General features: G+C 51.8%; 2 protein-coding genes across 3 annotated transcripts in view; one reads left to right on the top strand and one right to left on the bottom strand.

Annotated features, from left to right (window-relative positions):
• Positions 1–16,834, top strand: part of Dtx3l (deltex E3 ubiquitin ligase 3L) — a 795,722-nt gene that overhangs the window by 221,948 nt on the left and 556,940 nt on the right. The gene's annotated exons all lie outside the window — the stretch shown is intronic.
• Positions 383–16,834, bottom strand: part of Sema5b (semaphorin 5B) — a 38,597-nt gene continuing 22,145 nt past the window's right edge. The window contains exons 6-21 of one of the 2 annotated variants that reach the window (XM_051191401.1): positions 16,275–16,488; positions 15,426–15,711; positions 13,191–13,326; positions 11,804–12,011; positions 11,480–11,687; positions 4,989–5,106; positions 4,664–4,845; positions 3,457–3,600; positions 3,197–3,344; positions 2,887–3,112; positions 2,577–2,795; positions 2,157–2,327; positions 1,903–2,052; positions 1,668–1,712; positions 1,063–1,268; positions 383–864 (exon numbers count right to left, since the gene is read on the bottom strand). In XM_051191401.1, coding sequence (XP_051047358.1) covers positions 706–864; positions 1,063–1,268; positions 1,668–1,712; positions 1,903–2,052; positions 2,157–2,327; positions 2,577–2,795; positions 2,887–3,112; positions 3,197–3,344; positions 3,457–3,600; positions 4,664–4,845; positions 4,989–5,106; positions 11,480–11,687; positions 11,804–12,011; positions 13,191–13,326; positions 15,426–15,711; positions 16,275–16,488 — 2,820 coding nt within the window. In that variant the 3' untranslated portion in view covers positions 383–705. Of the gene's footprint in view, positions 865–1,062; positions 1,269–1,667; positions 1,713–1,902; positions 2,053–2,156; positions 2,328–2,576; positions 2,796–2,886; positions 3,345–3,456; positions 3,601–4,663; positions 4,846–4,988; positions 5,107–11,479; positions 11,688–11,803; positions 12,012–13,190; positions 13,327–15,425; positions 15,712–16,274; positions 16,489–16,834 lie in introns of both variants that reach the window. The other variant, XM_051191399.1, reaches the window with a different exon arrangement.

Below are 16,834 nucleotides of genomic sequence, written 5' to 3'. Positions count from 1 at the left end.
GAGTTTTCCTTCCTTCTAGGCCACCTTGTGTGCATTCTGAAGGCAAGACTAAGGCCTGTACCAAGTTAGATTAAAGGGATTACAGCATAGTCCAGCCTCCATGCCTCAGTCCTCATTGCCCCTAACCAGAGGGATGCCTCTGGTTAAGGTACAGACTGTCTGACAGAGGTGGTCAACTGAGGCCAGCACTGGTCCCCTGTGACACTTTGAGAGCAGCATCAGAGTGGTCCAACCCTGGGCTGAGTTCTGAAGCTGCTGGGACATTTGATGAATTCCTTTCATTGACAAGCTGGATGCAGCTCAGGCATTTTGGAGGGCCATTCAAAAGGGGCAGACTTGATGTGGCCATTGGAAGTCATTTCCAACCCAAACCTAAGAGCCCACTCCCCTGTCGTCTCTATTCTCCAATTCCCTCACGCGCCCAGTAGGTCCACAGCTCAGACATGGCAGGGGAAAGTGATGGTGGGTCACAGGAGACCATGAAACCTGGGCTGAACTGGATCCGCAGCCACGTGCCAGCCTGAAGCCAGCCCTCTCTCCCATGGTCAATGACAGGTAGAGCTTTCTGAAGCCAGATGCCACCCCCACAGGCCAGGCAAGCAAGTTCTCAGCCCAGTACAGAGGGAACACCAAAATGGCTCTACTGTCCCATCCCACTGTTCTGCGCCTTGGGAAGGCAAGGAGCCCAAGCCCAGGAGGGGGGGATCAGCTGTTGGGGAAACAGCGCTGTCCAGGTGAGGCTTCGGGCCGGAAGCTGGGCTTGTTCAGTGGGCTGGGGTAGTAGGTGGTTGTGTACACATTGGTCTGCTGCAGTGGGTAGAAATTGGCTCTGTCATCGGGGATCAAGTTATTCTTGTTCAGTGTCTAGGGGGAGGAGAAGGAATCAGAGGAAGGAGAGATGAGGAAAGGGCCTGCCCGGGGCAAGGAGTCCCCGAAGCCAGCCGTTAAGGGGCAAGTGTGATTATGGACACAGAGCTCCTTCGTGTGACCCCTGCTCCCCCACCCAGTGATGCCAGGACCACAGTGCCTTTCACCCTGCTCTGCTCCACACAGAGGTCCCACCTTGAATTCCATGGGGGTGTACTTCTCATTCTTGGGGGTGCCCCCACTCTTGTAGTGCAAGTGGTTAGGGGTGGCAGGATGGACAAGCGTGGACTCCTGAGATTGGCGCTGGCAGTGTTGGCAGGACAGGTACACTGCCAAGGTCAAGAGCCCAGAGCCCAGGAAGCAGGACACGCCAGTGGCTACCAGGTGGATAACACTGAACCCTGAAGGGAGAGAGGCGGGCGGTAAGGGAAGGGCCACTGTGAAGGAGGAGATTGCTATTGTCCTCCCAGGAGCAGACACAGGGTCCAAAGATGCCAGGCCGTGGAGAAAGGAAAGAAAGGAAAGGGCTTTGGGGCCGGAACCGAAGAGAGAGGTTGGGGAACCTGGCACCTTATCTCCCAGCACAGCCTGTAGGTGGAGGCAGAAGGATCTGGATGCAGGCTGATGATGGCCTCCTAGCTGGGAGGCCTAGGAGGGAACCGTGCAGACCTCCCTGTACGCAACCTCGAAGCCAGGTGGGGACCCCATACACACAAACCCAGGCTTGGCTGTCTGCAGCAGAACTGGGAAGAATGCAGACTGGGGTGGCGGATGAGGGACCGTGACATGAGTGACTCTACCTCCACAGCTGGTGGTGTCCTCCACACTGGACGCAGACAGGATGACTGCAGGGAGACAAACGGTCAAGGGTGGAATAAATACAATGAAGAGCCCCAAGCATTGCTAACGCTTCATTCTGTATTCCAATCTCCGCCTCAGGGTTCAATTTCAGAAGGGAAGGGCACAGGGAGAATGGGAGTATGTGTGATGGGGAGGAAGGGGAGATGGTGTGAAAGTACTAGCAAAAGGACCCACCAGGAATCTCACTGTAGGGACAGGGCCGGCTCTGGCTGCTGTTGCCAGCACAGGCACCTGGCCCTGGGACAAGCTCCTCACAGCTCCGGCTCCTGCTCTGGGCCCCATCCTCAGTGCAGACACCCCACTCAGACCACAGTGACCAGCCTTCTGTGGATTGTGGGTTGGGAGGAGGTTGAATGCCTCAGGATTTCCCTGTTGAGGGTTAGCAGCTCCCAAACATTCCCCCAGCCCCGGTCAGATGCATCCAGTACCTGGGCAGGCCTGCGTAGCACATAGTGCCTCCTCTGTGTGCAGCCCGAGGCAGATGTCCTCACCTGGGGACGGTGCAGGGCTGGTGCAGGAACGGGTGCGTTGATAGTGGCCACCACCGCAGGATACTGAGCACTGGGACCACGCGGTCCAGCAGGACCAGGCACCCCGCACTGTAAGTGTGGGTTCGGTGTGAGAGAGGCTGCCCTAGGTCTCATTCCCTCAACTCAGCATCCACCCCACCCCAATCAACACCCCTAAACCCCATATTAGTTTCATCTCAAATCAAGTTCCCTATTCAGCTAGCTCGGTAGAGGAAAGCAAAAGCAAGGCAGTAATGAAAATAGAAAGACCTCACTCCTGTTCTACTCCAGAAGCCACGGAGTCCATGGAGAAGCTAAAGTTTCCTTCCACAACCTGACCTGGGCAAGCCTGCGGGTTGCAGTCTTGGTACTCCGCGGCATCTCCCACGCAGGGCAGGCCCCCGTTGCGGGGCTCCGGGTTGGTACACGTTCTCTTGCGGACGCGGAATCCCAGCTCGCAGTCCCGGGAGCAAGATGACCACGAGCCCCAGGCGGCCCAGCCACCGCTCAGAGAGTGCGGGGACATGCTCCCACTGCGCAGGAGATCCTCTACCAGGGCTGCAGAGGGCCAGCGGGCTCAGCGACCCCAGTGCTGGGCGCCGCGCTCCTCCCCCAGGCCTCCCGGGCTCCCCACCGCTCTAGGCCGTACCGTCGGTGTCGCAGGCTCCGGTGCCGTCGGCGGGGCAGGTCCTGGTCTCCATCCTCCTCTTGCCGAACTGCAGGCCATGTGGGTCGGGCAGCGGGGCGCGGCATGTGAAGCGGAAGCGCTGCTCCTGGCGCGCGCCACCCTGGGTTACGTTCACCGGCAGCCAGGGCGTCCAGGGTGTGTTGCGACGCACTTCCGGGCAAGCCTCGGGGTTGCATGTCTTGAACTCCTTTGGGGGGGGGGGGAGGGTGGTTTCAGAGCCTGCAGGCTTCCCTGCACACCGCGCCCCCGGTCCCACGCCACGTGCTCTCACCACGCCGCAGCCCGGGCAGGAGTTGCCATTCTCGCAGACCCGACGGCGCGACTGCACACCGCCTCCACAGTTGATGCTGCACTTGCTCCAGGAGCCCCAGGAAGCCCAGAAGATGGGCACCGGGCAAGGTGTGTTTTCATTACAGAACCTGAGGAGAAAGGAGGCGTGTCACCCTAGGGAGAGGTACTGTCATTCCGGCTCCAAATTCCAGGCTGGAGAAGGCTCGGATCCCCGCCTCCCTGCAGCCTCAGCTAGCTCACCGCTCGTCCCGGCTCTTGCCCACGCAGATGCGGCCCCCGTGGCGGGGCGCAGGGTTGCTGCAACTTCGCTGACGGACCTGGAAGCCAATCCCACAGGACGTGCTGCACTGTGCCCACGATGACCATGTGGTCCACGCCCCATTCCTGGTGGAGTGGGAGGGGACAGAGATACATGCCCCTCTGAGCCCTAGCTTCATAGATCTGGGCTGCATCTGGGGCAGATGGATTTTTGTATTGTTGTCAGGACTGGCGAGACAGTGACACAGAAAATATCAGCTCCTAACCAGGCTGGCTCAGGCAGATTCGTGCATTCATCCGTTTGCTCATTCATGCCTCAAATATGTATTGAGAGCCTTCTTCCATATATCAGGCTGTGCTCAGGGCCAAGGACACAGTGATAGGGCCGGGCCCCTACACAGACAGGCAAAAGGACACACTCTTTAGAGGTCTCAGTTACCATTGCATCCTGAAACCTTCCTTTCCCCCTTCTCAGATACCCAAGCCTCCTCTTAGACCTCACTCTCCCACCTCTCCCCTCCATTAGCTTTCCCCAGCTTCCTTCAGACATCCACGCCCAAGTAAGTTGACCTCAGTGGTCAAAGTTGGACTCTCCTGTTTACTGGTACCCTTATTACCCTTAAAATAAGACTAATGGTTGAATTCTGACCCCTTTGAGGTTGCTGTCAGGGTTAAATTAATGAAGGCAGATAAAAATATTTATTTTAAGAGTCTCTAAAGCTATGGATTAGTTGTGATAATAACCATTTTTTGCAGTTCCCAAGCACCTGGCAGTTTAGTTCCCAACATACATTATGCCTTTTAACCTCTCAGCAACTCTCAGATGGGTATTGCATTCCCTGTTTTAAGAAGAGTGCCTAGTGGTCTGTTCAAAGTCATGCCTCTAGATGGCAAAGCCTGGGATCATCACCATCGCCTGCTGTCCTCAAGTTTGGAACAGCAGAGCAAGCTTCTGGCAGTGACTCCCATGCCTGTTCAGTCTTTCTCTTTGCAATCCTGCCATGAGGCAGAGATTATTCTCCATTGATGTGAAAACTCCCCTAGTGCTTCTATTTCCCGCCTCAGACAGCAGCTTCCTGTCCAGTCCCCAGTTCTCTGAAGCGTAAACACCTGGGTGAGATGCCCCATTCCCCCAGTTCTCTCCAGATGAGTCCTAAGCAGACACTATACAAATCCTGTCCTCACCTACCTGGAGCAATTGGCGATATGGATGGCTGGCCCCAGGCATTCCAGGCCCCCACAGCGGGGCTTTGGGGAGTCACAGGATCTGGCCCGGCACAGGCAAGAACCCGAGTTGTCTCCATCTACGTGCTCACACGGTTTCCATGGTGACCATGGGCCAAAGCCCCCATCCCGTGTCACATTCCGTACCTGCAGACTCATATAAGGGGCAAGACTCCTGTCACACAAGTCAAAGGCAGGGGAGGGATGACATCCCAGGGCACATGGGGTATATATACTGATGGGGAGTCATAGCTGGCATTGAGGGGAAGGGGAGGGCACAGGGCTCTCACAGGACAGGCTGTGATGTTCTGGGTCCACAGGCTCATGTTGGAGCTGTCCTCAAGTGTGCTGCAATGCTGCCGCTTCCCGTCCCAGCCGCAGTATGGGTCCCGTGCTCCCAGGCATGCCCTGCCAGATGGAAGTCCTGAGACTCAAGCTCACTGGCTTCCAGGTCTCAGTTTTTTCCCTAGAAAGCACCTGCCAACTCCACTTTCTATCCTGCTTTCCTCCTCGGAAAAGATTAAGTTCAAAGTTGGGGGTTCAGCTCAGCAGTGGAGTGCATGCTTAGCAAGTACAAGGCCCTGGGTTCCATCCCCAGCATCAGAAAGACGAAAAAGAAAACACCAAGTTCACTGCACCCTTGCTGTGTGACTGGCGTCCTTTAAAAAAACTTCTGGAGGCTTGAATGAATTCAATGCGATAACCCGGTGAGGTAGGGCTGTTTCTGTTCCATGAAGTAGGAGGAAACCCATTCAGCCCAGCAAGGACTCAGTCTTAGCCAGTCTTAGCCAGACTGGGTTGTTCCCTTGAGCTGAAGGGAATACTGGAGGAGATGTGGTTTGCAGAAATGCAAAGAGAAGGCCTTTCCTGGTCAGACCCACAGAGCATAAGGTTGTTCTTAAGCCTGGCTCATATGAAAATCCCTGAGGAGCTTGGAGGGACACTGGTACCCAAGTCCTCCTGAACAGGAGTCTCTGGAGTAGGGTGGTTGTTAAAAGTATAGGACAATGCTAAAGGAAACCCTTTTGTGAATCACCAGGATGGCTAACCATCTTTGCATGGAGTGGAGGAGAGGGGAGGAGAAGGTTTTTCAGCCATCACACAAACTGTGTCTTGTGGAAGTGGTCCCAGACCTAGGGTTCCCAGCTGTCGTTCCCCCTCTTTTCCACCCTCCATTCCACTTCACACCCTGACTGGTGTGTGGATCCACGTCTCAAAACACAGGATGCTCAGTCCAGTCCAGGGTCACAGGTGTTTCCCCATGAGTGAGCTGTTTCGGGGCAGAGGGGCAGGGGCTAACACTTTAGCATCAGGAGAATGAGCCAAGCTGCTAGGATGGGATGCTACCCCATCATTCTCTGGTCACAAAGCTGGCCTTTCTACAATGTTCCAGAAAAGAGAGTGGTTCACACCCCAGTGCATGCCCCAGATGCCTCTGCTTACACTCCAGGGTTCCCTTCTTCCCTTTCCTCTGATTCATTCAGGTAATATGACCCTTATATTTTGGTAGGTAAGAAAGTTAAATCTCTGCTAGGAGGATTTAAAGGAGGAGGAAAAGAGTCTGTGGGGATCATGGAGTAAAGATTGTGGAGTAAAGTTAGCTGTTCACTGCTAACTAAAAAGGGTACCAACTCCTGGAGGCAGAGGAAGGGGGGCCCTCCAGCCCCACAGTGAACTCACTGTCACCCGAGGGCAGTTGATACCTTTTGCTTGTTTTTCAAGCTTTCACCCTGCTCTGATGAGGTCTGCTGGGGAAAGTTGAGAGAGCCCAAAAGCAGGGGCTCCAAAAATGGAGGTGAGGAACAAGAGAGGCCTTGGGAAGGGACAAGGACAGTAAGAAGGTAGACAGATGAGTTCACAGCATCACAGAAACTTATAAAAGGATTTTCCCCCAAGTGGCCAAAGGGGCCAAGGATGCTGAGGGCCAACGGGATACACAAAGAGCTAAGAGCTTGCAGCTTTTGCTTTCCCCAGGATGGAATTCTTCTTTCTCTTGAAGATTCAGGGACAGTCATTTGTCAGCCATGGTTTAATTGATTGACTAAAAAATTAGTTAATTAAATAGATAAGGTCTCATTCTATTGTCTAGGCTGGCCTGGATCTTGCTATGTAATCCAGGCTGGCTTCAAACTCACAGCAAACCTCTTTCTCATCTCGTCAAGTGTTCGGATAAGCCACCATGCCTGGTTCCTGTAAGTTCTTCACATTTAGCAAATTAAATAGGTCATGTCATGGAAACTTTGGAGAGAAAGAGACAGAGAGAGCAAGAGAGAGATGGAAGAGTTGAAGAAGCCTTCCTCACCCTGGCAGCACTAATTCTGATATGCTGTGATTGGCACTTGGCTCTCTAACATATAGAGCGCACAGATTGTTGGCTGCACATGTTAGTTTGTCTCAGTTATTAAGTTTGCAATAATAGGATTTTGCAGTTTCTAGGTTTTAGAGCAACCTGTGGTTATTTATTTATTTTATGTAGGGGGCAGGCATGCTCTTGCCGTGGTGTGCTTGTGGAGGGCCCCCACCGGTAGCTTTACAATATAGTGTTAGCCCCTGTTCCAGGTTAGCCCATGATCTTGTATAATCCAGGCAGTGCTTTAGGCATCTGTGGATGAGGCCCTGATTGGACTCCACGGAGCACACTGTGGCCTCCCTGGGAATCCAGAGTACCCCCTTGTCTGTGGCTAGTGAATATTTCCTTTTTACTAGCTCAAAGACAACACAATACATTTTTACAGCATAAGCATGAAACCAACAGTTTGATCTGAGGGTTTTCCACCAGCAGAATTTACCAAGCTGGACATTGTGAGGCTCAAAACCATCCAAGTGCACAAGGAATACTGGCACCTATGGCTGTGAGATCCTGCTTGCTGACTGAGTTAGACCACAAGAAGTAAACTCAGCCAGTCGGAATTTAACAGAGCCCATGACTTGTTACAGGTTATAACAAATAAGATTCTGCATGTGTGGTGTGCACACTCACAGAGATGTTCAGTCACATGTGTGCACTTGCATGTGGAGGCCAGAGGACAACCTTGGGTATCACACATCTGCCCCCTTTATGACAGGGTCTCTAACTGGCATGCAGAGTTCACCAATTAAGCTAGATTGCTGGCCACCAGGCCCTAGAATCCTCCCATCTCCCCAATGATGAGATTACAAGTGGAAGCCACCACACCAGGCATTTTTATGTGGATGCTGGGGTTGAACTTGGGTCCTCATGTTTGCGAGGTAAGTGCTTTGTTGACAAAACCACCCTGCAAAGTAAGATTCTTACCCAACAAAAACAAGTGTTTGCTAGCAGAGGGAACAGTTAAGGAGGGAAAATTTGGGCAGGCTTTTTATAAGACTAAAGCAGAAGGTTCTGAAAGAACTCAGTGTGCCTCATGTTTCTTCCCCCTCTGGAGCTTTGCTGGGTCTGAAGCGGCCGTTTCCAGTCCCGGGCTTCCTAAATTCCTGGGTATCTTCTGAAAGGCTTAAGTAAACAGAACAAAATGCCTCTGGGCCTCTGGAACCAGAAGTGCAGAGTTAGAGTCTTTCAACGTCAGGAAATAGTTACGGCATTAGAATCTCTAGTGAAGAGTTGAAAACTTCTGTTCCAGGGCCACGTTTGTCAAGGTCCCAAGTCAAGTAGGACCTTGTTTCCTCCAGGTCCTGACAGCATAGAGAATAGGCGAACAGGGGAAGAAGACACAGTCGAAACCTGCCCCGGCTTTCTCACCCCAAGTCCACTTGCTCTCTTTGCCTTTCCAGTTAAGATCCTGAGAAAAAAGAAGAGGGCAGGTTCTCTACAGAAGTCCACCCTGTTGGTCCTTTGAGAGTCTGCTCTCCCTGGCCCTGCCTGCTGCTGCTGCTGCTGCTGCTGGTGGTGGTGGTAACTAAAGGGGATTACTCCTCTGTGGCTCAGGTGAGTTTACACTTAATGCCTTTGGGCTAAAGGGCACTTCAAAGCTGACAGAACAAGGGATGCACTTTAGAAAATGGAAGCCCCGTGCATGGAAGTGCCTGTCACTGTAGAAAGTAGTGGGCATTTAGAGTTCTTTCAAGAAAGGAGCCATCAAGCCAACAATACATCACCATGTCTTTTTTTTACTGCAGTGTTTCAAGCAGCCATTACAAACAGGAAAGGGTTTATTCCAGTGGCTCACAAGCAGGACAGAGATGGATGACAGGCGTTGTAAGTCAGAGAATCTCCCTGCAGCTACAGTGGGTGGGGGGAGCTGTCCAGAGTAGGAACAGAATTTTGGAGCTTTGGGGCAAGCAATGGTTACTTAAGACTGCCCAGAACAAAGACCTGGTCGGGAAGAGACACCATTGAGGATATCTGTGAGTGAGCTATGGTTGAGGGGAAAGGTCTACGGGAAGGAGGATAGGGTTGAGTCATGGACTGAGCATCTTAGCTCCTCTCTGGCCAAGCCAGAGTATTGGTTATATGCTGTGGAACTGAGAATTCTCTGACTAAAGGAGGTAGGGGCCAATTCCTGGATGCTGGGTAGGAGAGGAGGCTGGGTAGAGGCAAGATCCTGGCTGCTGGGTAGAGGAGGAGCTGGATAGAGGTAAGCTCCTAGATGCTGAGTAGAGGAAGAGGCTGGGTAGTGTCTCTGCTTACCCAACTTGATCTTCCTGCCAACTTTGGAGGAACAGGGACAAACATGAAATGCCTAGAACATAATGAAGCCCCCTCCGCACACACACTTGACAGCACTAATTCTGATATGCTGCGATTGGTACTTGGCTCCCTGACATGCAGAGCGCACAGCTTGTTGGCCGCACATGTTTTTGTTTGCCTCAATTTATTAACTTTGCAATAATAGGATTTTGCAGTTTCTAGGTTTTAGATCTAGCTGTTGCTTTTTATTTTATGGGGGGGGGCAGGCATGTTCCCACCATGGCATGTGTGTGTGTGTGTGTGTGTGTGTGTGTGTGTGTGTGTGTATGTGTGTGTGTGTAGCTTTATAATAGGATTTCCATTGTACACGTTAGTGGCTTGTAAACCAAACTCAGGAACCGAGACTCTGAGCTGACCTTCTGCCACCTTGTTACAGACTGGCAGCATGTTGGGGACACTACACAAGCTCCTGGCCTCCTCTGTAAGATCCTGTGAGTGCGGAAGAGGATGCCCCTCACCATCCTCTCATCCCACTGCAGACTCATGGCTGGAGTCACAGCAACCCATCACAGATGTCCATCTGCCTCATGATAAGGGCTGGCCAAAGTCTAACCTGTCCTATAGACAACCTTTCAGGATAGTCTACTCCTGTGATCCAGGTCACAATCCTCCTGGGTATTCTCAGCTGGCCTCAATCTGCTCTTCAGGCCCATTCCTCATGCCTCCCCTGCACCAACCTCTTCTTGGGCCAAATAATTAGTTGACTGAAGCATCAGCCCTGGGAGGAAGGTCACCCTGGGCTGGACTGGGCTGACTAGTGAAAAAAAAAAAAAAACTGGGTTACTGGGTTTTCATCAAGGACTTATAACCTCTTGGAGACTAAGGCATGAGTAAAAAGTTTAATAGCAACACAGAAACAAGGGAAATGTCTCAGCAGTAACCACTGCTTTCTAGTCAAATAGAGCTACGTGTATTTTGTGTCATAGATTCAGAGGCCAGAGAGCCCAGGAGGCTGGGGCCTCCCAAAAGCCACTGCAGAAAATAAAAGGAACAAAGATATTGTCTACCCTTTATGACTTGCTGGCCTAGGCCCGTCATGAGTACCAGGCCTGATCTTTACAATTCTGCCAAAATAAAACATCACTGCCATCAAATCCCTCATTTTCCTGGCAAGAGAACTGAAGCTCAAAATGGTTACTCAGTTTGCCTAAGATCATGCGGTTCATGGAGAGTGGAGCTGAGGTGGCTTCCCACTTAGTCTAACTCTACCATCTGCGCCCTTCCCAAGACACCCCTGCCTTTCTCCATGCGGGAGATCCAGGCCAGTGTTGCTCTCCCTAACCAGATCTGCAGAGTGTGGAGGTCTGCAGTTCTGAAGGCATATTTCCACAAGCCTCCCCTCACACCAACAACTTAGCAAGGTACTCTGTACACAGCAGGTCTGTGTAAACGTGTATCACTCTGAAGGGGGTGGGGGGGGGCTGAGAGGAGCCACAGTGACTGCTCATCACCAGTGGCCTCCTACACCTGTCCATGCTTTCTCCTCCTGACTGCAGACCTTCACCCAAGCTCCTAGTGCTCTTGGAGAGCAACCCTTGGCAGCAGGGAGCCCATTTGTCTCCCAAATCCCAAGGACATATGGCACAGCCAGGAGGATTCTATTGCAAAGGCCATGAAGGCCACATGACTGTTTTTTTGATCATACAGAGGAAGGGAGGCAGCCAGGGTGGCCTCAAGGGCTGCGAGTCTGGGACACAGTTCCATTTGGCCTTGGCTTCTCCCCTTAAATACTGGTGTTACTGCTGCCAAATTTGTACCTCCACTTAAAGCTAATGTGACCGAAAAGCAATGGGATATTGAAGTTCTTCTACATGACTGACACATCTGGCTTGTTCGCCTTCAAGAACGTTGAAGACTTGGGGCTGACCCAGGTATCATCTCCCCACTACCCCACATCTGGGCAAGAAGTGCTGTCGTTTCAAAGGCAAAGATCTCTCTTTTTGAACTAAAGGGCATGAGAGCAAATCAAGATGGCTGGCAGGCCAGAACAGCCACCACAATTCGCTAAATGCATGGTTCCCTTAGGCAGAGATTAGGGCTGGTTAATACTAACAAAATCCTTCCAAGATATTTCAGGAGCAGGATTCCAATGTTTGAAGAGGTTAAGTGACTCACCCCTCACTACGGTAGGCCAAGCACCTCTCCAGTGGGACCCTTAACACCTGATCGCTCAATCCCACGAAGAGTGCACGAGCACTGTGCAGGATGCGCAGGCTCCGAAGAGGTTCAAGGCGCCCAGGGGGCAGCACATGCAGCTCCTCCAAGTAGCATCCCCGCAGGTTGCGGCTGGCAGTGGACAGCGCTTTCAGGATGGTGCCTGACTCTAGCGAGTGGGGTCAGAGGAAAGTGGCCTTGAAGTGTTAGCAGCCTGCAGCCGATTCCCCACCCAGCAACAACCACTTCCCCAAATGCAGCGCAGATGGGCCCCGGCCGGCTCACCCGTGCCTATGTAGAGGACATGGTAGAGCGTGTCCTTAGCTTGCACAAGGTCCACAACGAGATGTGAGAAGCGGACGCTGTCCTGGGTGACACAGGGCTCTGGTGTCACTGGCTGCACAGCTTCGCTCATCAGGAAGAGCCGCTGTGCATCTTGTAGGCTGCGCTCGGTGAGGTTCTCGTTGGGGCCAGTCTCAGGCAGGGTGCCGCACTGCCACAAGGAACCCAGTCACTGGAGCCCCGTCCTCACATTCAGGGACTGCCATGGCCTCCTTCCCACCCATGGAGACCTTGGATAGACACTAATTCTCCAACACCCTTGGTCCCCAGTATTCTTTCTGGGCCCTTGAATCTTTTTCAGGGAAAGATGGATCTTCTTTAGAACCAGGAGAAACTGAGGCTGGGAAGATGGAGGAGGAGAGACTGGAAGGGTTGGGGAAGAGGATGGGAGGGGCAAGGGGTCTGTCTAGACAAATCATTTGAATGTGAATGGTGCCCTGTGATTTTAAGCAGCTTCATAGGCGCCTGCTCCCCCAGTGTGCCAAGTTGTTTTCTCCAATCCTCACAGGCTCCAAGTTCGTGTTTCTAGTTTAAAAGCGGAAGTCTACCACCTTTTATTGTGCATCACAACAGCCTTTGCACAGACCCAGAAGGGATGACCTCATATAGTCCTGTCCCTCATTCCAGCAAAGGGATAGGAGACTCCAGGGAGTTGGGTGACCTGCCCAGTGTCACTGGACTGAATCTGCCTCAGAACTACTCAACTGAAAAGCCTAATTCTTTCCCAAGGCCATATCACCCCTGGAACAGGCATGAAAGTCCATCATCTAGGCTGGGCATGGGGGCACACACCTTCAATCCTAGAATACAAGTGGCAGTGGCAAGAGGACTCTGAGTTCAGAGTTCAGCCTTTGCTACAAAGTGAATTTCAGGCCAGCCGAAGCAACACAGTGAGACCTTCCTCAAAACAAACAAATAAAAAATAAAGTCTGCCATCAATCTCCTTATGCTTTCTCATCACAGGATGGTGATGCATGTATCAACCACAATAGCCCTAACTGCTGCCTGTATTCAGAGATCCTATGGGCACAACACCTACTGTAAATGATCTCCAGATAAAACTCCCAAAGTCTGGGTGTTTTACCCGTGTAGTGCCCTCCTAGTCTCTTCTACTTTGTAGAGTTGAAGCCCCTGTCTTTCTGGAATGTGGGTAGCTCTGCCTCTCTTTTATCTCCTTAATAGCAGTTGGAGGAGTTACCACCCTCTTGGCGACCCATCACAGACACCAAAGACAAGCCTAGAGCAACAGGGACAGGCTGGTGTTAGCCTGTGCTGAGTAAGCAGAGAGTCACCTTGTAGCTCGTGAGAGACAAAGGAAGAGAAGCTGTACCTGGAAATTGGGGATGGGGTTGGCAATAGGGAGCCAGGCAGCCCTGGGGTTCTCCTGGTAACGAAATGGGCCATTGAAAGCCCGGGAGATGGCACTGAGGTTGAAGGCGCAGACGGCAGAAGCGGCGATGCTGTTTCTAAAAGGCAAGAGGTGGAATGTGGTCCTTTCTCTGGGATTTGGCTTTCCTTGTGGGCCAAGCATCCTCCTCTGAGGCTCCTCGGAGTCCACCATCATTCCTAATCCCCCTGGGTTAGAAAGTCTGGTGCCTTTTGCACAATGAAGGGTATGTGGTCTTCACAACCCCCCCCCCCGTTACCACAGGAGGATTCCATCGGTAAGAAGCAAAGGGCATCCCCTGTGCCACTTCCTCATCCCCTTCCCTTATTCAGTGAAGGGTGGAACACAATCAATAGCTCACATTAAGAAATACATTTGGTATTACATCTATACTGGAGTCTCATGACACACTATCCAAGCTAAATATGTTATACTTTGACATTTGATTCCAATCTATTCTGCTGTTTGCATATATGTATTAAATGGATGGGTAGCAAATCACTGGTTTATGCTGCAGCCCGCAACTCCTCAGAACCAGATAATTTTTACAACCCTTCTGGGCCCAGAATGGTAGGTCTCTATGAATGTGACGTGAACAGCTCACAGAGATGACATTGTCACACCCACTTGTCCAGTTCTAGTCTCTGTACTGGTTTCTCTCCCAGATGTGTCCATTATCCTCTCCCTCTGCCTGGTCCTAGACTCCCCTGTGCCCTGGGTCTTAATCTGTCCTTCTGCTGATCTCCCCACAGCCTGGATGGGCTCCTAAGCCGTTCTGCACGAAAGTCCTCATATTCACACCTAGCTGCTCACTAGGCTGTTTCAAATCCCTCAGTAATGTCTCCTTGTCCACAGGGTAAAGATCAAAACCCTGAGAGCAGTCTGTGAGGTCCTTAGGACAACCCCCACCCTGCCTCAGCATTACTCTTTAGTTTCCCTCCGACCTCCCTTTTATGCCTTCAATGCTCCCGTCATACTGGTTTCTTCTCAGTGCATGAACCTTTTCTTTGTCTTCCACCCAGAGCTTTGCACAATTCATTGCATGGGGGCTGGAATGCCCTGCTGATCCCAGGATCTTCACTTCCCATAGGAAGCTGTGATCTCCACCTTGCACCCTGCTTTCTCCCTTCGTAGGAGTTACCAAGGTTAAAATGAGTTGCTCAAAATAGCCTCATCCACATTGGAATGTCACCCCCCTTGACGGCATTGCCATGGCTGCTTTTGCGCCCTGCTGTCCACCCCCACTCCAGGACAAACACCTGGCATGGAGGGGTTACACAATAAGCTGTTAATAGTCTACACTGTTTTGTCATGTTTCCTTGATGTCTCTCCAGCTCTTTTCGCCCTGTGCTCACAGTCACCCACCCCTCCACACTGAGAGCTAGCCACACTTAGTCATGGTCAGCAGGCTTTCAGCTCATGGCTTGTGTGAGCTGTGCTCAATCTCTGTCCCCTGGTCAGGATGGCCTCCCTGCTACTGCTTGCCAGTTTTACCCACATCCTTGCCTGTCCCCACAGACTGTCATTTCTGTAGACAACTTGGGGCATCCAGTGTTTGCTACTCTGTGGCTCACAAAGCTCATGATGCCCTTACAAAACACCCAGCACAGCATTCCCTGCTGCAAAGACCTCTGTCAGTCTCAATGGTACCCATTCATCACTCTTATCCTGATTTCTTAACCTGCACATGGAGGACCAGTACAGGCAAGTAGGGCATCGCTGGGAAAGTTGCTTTTCCTTACACCTAAGGAAACACCAGAGGTGCCAAATGGCAGCCTGCAGGTTCTGGTGTAGACAAAAGGGAGGCGGCTGCAGGATTCTTAGAATGCTGCCACGCTTAGGTTAGAAGGGACCAGAGAGAATAGCTGCCTGGGGATGCCACCCATTCACCCCATGTAGGCTCACACACTCTCCCTTTATGAGCTATCAGGCAGCTTCCCTCCCTTTCTGCACATCTGGCCGGGGTCTACCCTTTCCAGCAACTCAAAGCAGATGCTTACCACTCCAGAGGTGATAAGCTGCAAACAACCAGCTGTAGAGGAGCAAGGAGATCTCTGCTATATGGATGAAGACACCAGACTCTGAGAAAGGGTCTGCTGAGCCCACTAGGCTGCCAGGATAGGCAGGGCAAGCCCTGGAATGAAGGGAAGATGGGCAGCAGAGAGTGGGGGGACTCACACGTTGGTGGTGAAGACGCCGTAGATGAGGTCCTGCTCCGGCAGGTGGAAGGCACTCTGCAGCTCGTTGTAGTAGAAGGGGACCTCTCCTGGGCGGGAACAATTGAGCCTCGCCTTCATGAATGTGGTCCATGTATCCTCCAGCAGGAAACGGCCCCCCACATCATTCTTGCACACTCGAGCCACCCGAGAGTACACAGTGCGCCCACAATCGTGTTCCACTGCATTCTCCCGAAGGAAGAAATATGCAAACAGCCCAATGTCAAAGGATGCCACAAAATTTGGCTCTGTGAGGATGGAATGAAGAAGACAGAGTAGGAAGAACTCCACTGTTTCAGTGTTCTTGGGTAAGCATCTTGAATCCCTCCTTGCTGACCCGGGGCTCTAAGTAAGCCTATTCCTGCTTCTACCTTTGAGTGAAGCTTTCATATTTGTTAAATAGTGCTATTGTTATTAGTGTTACTTCACTGGATGAAATACTCTATCATAAGAACTTTATTGATTCCTCTATTTAATCCTCACTACAATTTATAAGGCAAGCCCTAGGACTACAGATGAGAACACCACAGTCGAGAGCAGCTTGGTCCTTGCTCAACGCCATATAGCGAGTTAGTAAAGAACTGTATTCAACCCCGATGGATAGGAAGCTCATACTATCCTCATTTCCTTCCTAATTTCTCTCTTCCCTAAACCACTACTCTGTTCAATTTCTAACCCTCTCCCCCAACAGCCTGCCCTCTGTCTGTTCTGGGTCCTTGGGACATCTGGGGCTCAGGTCCGGTGTGCCTTGGTCTTTGGGCAATGGGGTTTTGAAAGCAGACAGCCCTGCCCCAGGCCCGGGTCACCTTACCATTGAGCCATTTGGAGTTATACTGGGCAGTACGAAGAGGTGGCCCGCTGCCCAGGCTGCGGTAGATGGCTGGGTCCCGACCTGAGAAGTCGATGACAGTGGCAGCATAGAGCTCCCCCTGGGAGGAGATGACGGCTGTGGAGTTGTGCCGTGGGTCATAGGGGCAGCGGGCCACACCATTGATCTTCTCAATAGTCCGGCTGAGGTTCTCCACCTGGAGACAGAGGGGGAAGAGAGCTTTCCCAAGGGGTCCTGGCACCCTCTGTTGGTTCCACCTCAGAGTTGTCTCCTCTGGGATCCTTGATTTCTGTACCCCAAACCCCTGTCTCAAGTACCCTGCCATCCTGTGATCTCATAGTCATGACAAAGGGCAAGGTCCTTCATGAGTGCCCACTGGACACCAGACGGACGTTTCAAGTAAGACTGACAAAGAAAATACTAAAGAGAGGTTCAGTTTGAATCTCAGATGGAGAATAAATTTTATGTGTGTCCTAGTATTTCATGGACATGCATTCCCCACCCACCCCAGTACATTTGCCAGTCCTTTCTCCAAGACTGTG

This window comes from Phodopus roborovskii, unplaced genomic scaffold (assembly GCF_943737965.1).
Source record: "Phodopus roborovskii unplaced genomic scaffold, PHOROB, whole genome shotgun sequence".
In the NCBI taxonomy this organism is placed as follows: domain Eukaryota; kingdom Metazoa; phylum Chordata; class Mammalia; order Rodentia; family Cricetidae; genus Phodopus; species Phodopus roborovskii.
The sequence above is the reverse complement of the archived record's forward strand: the minus strand, read 5'-3'. Positions and strand labels throughout refer to the sequence as shown.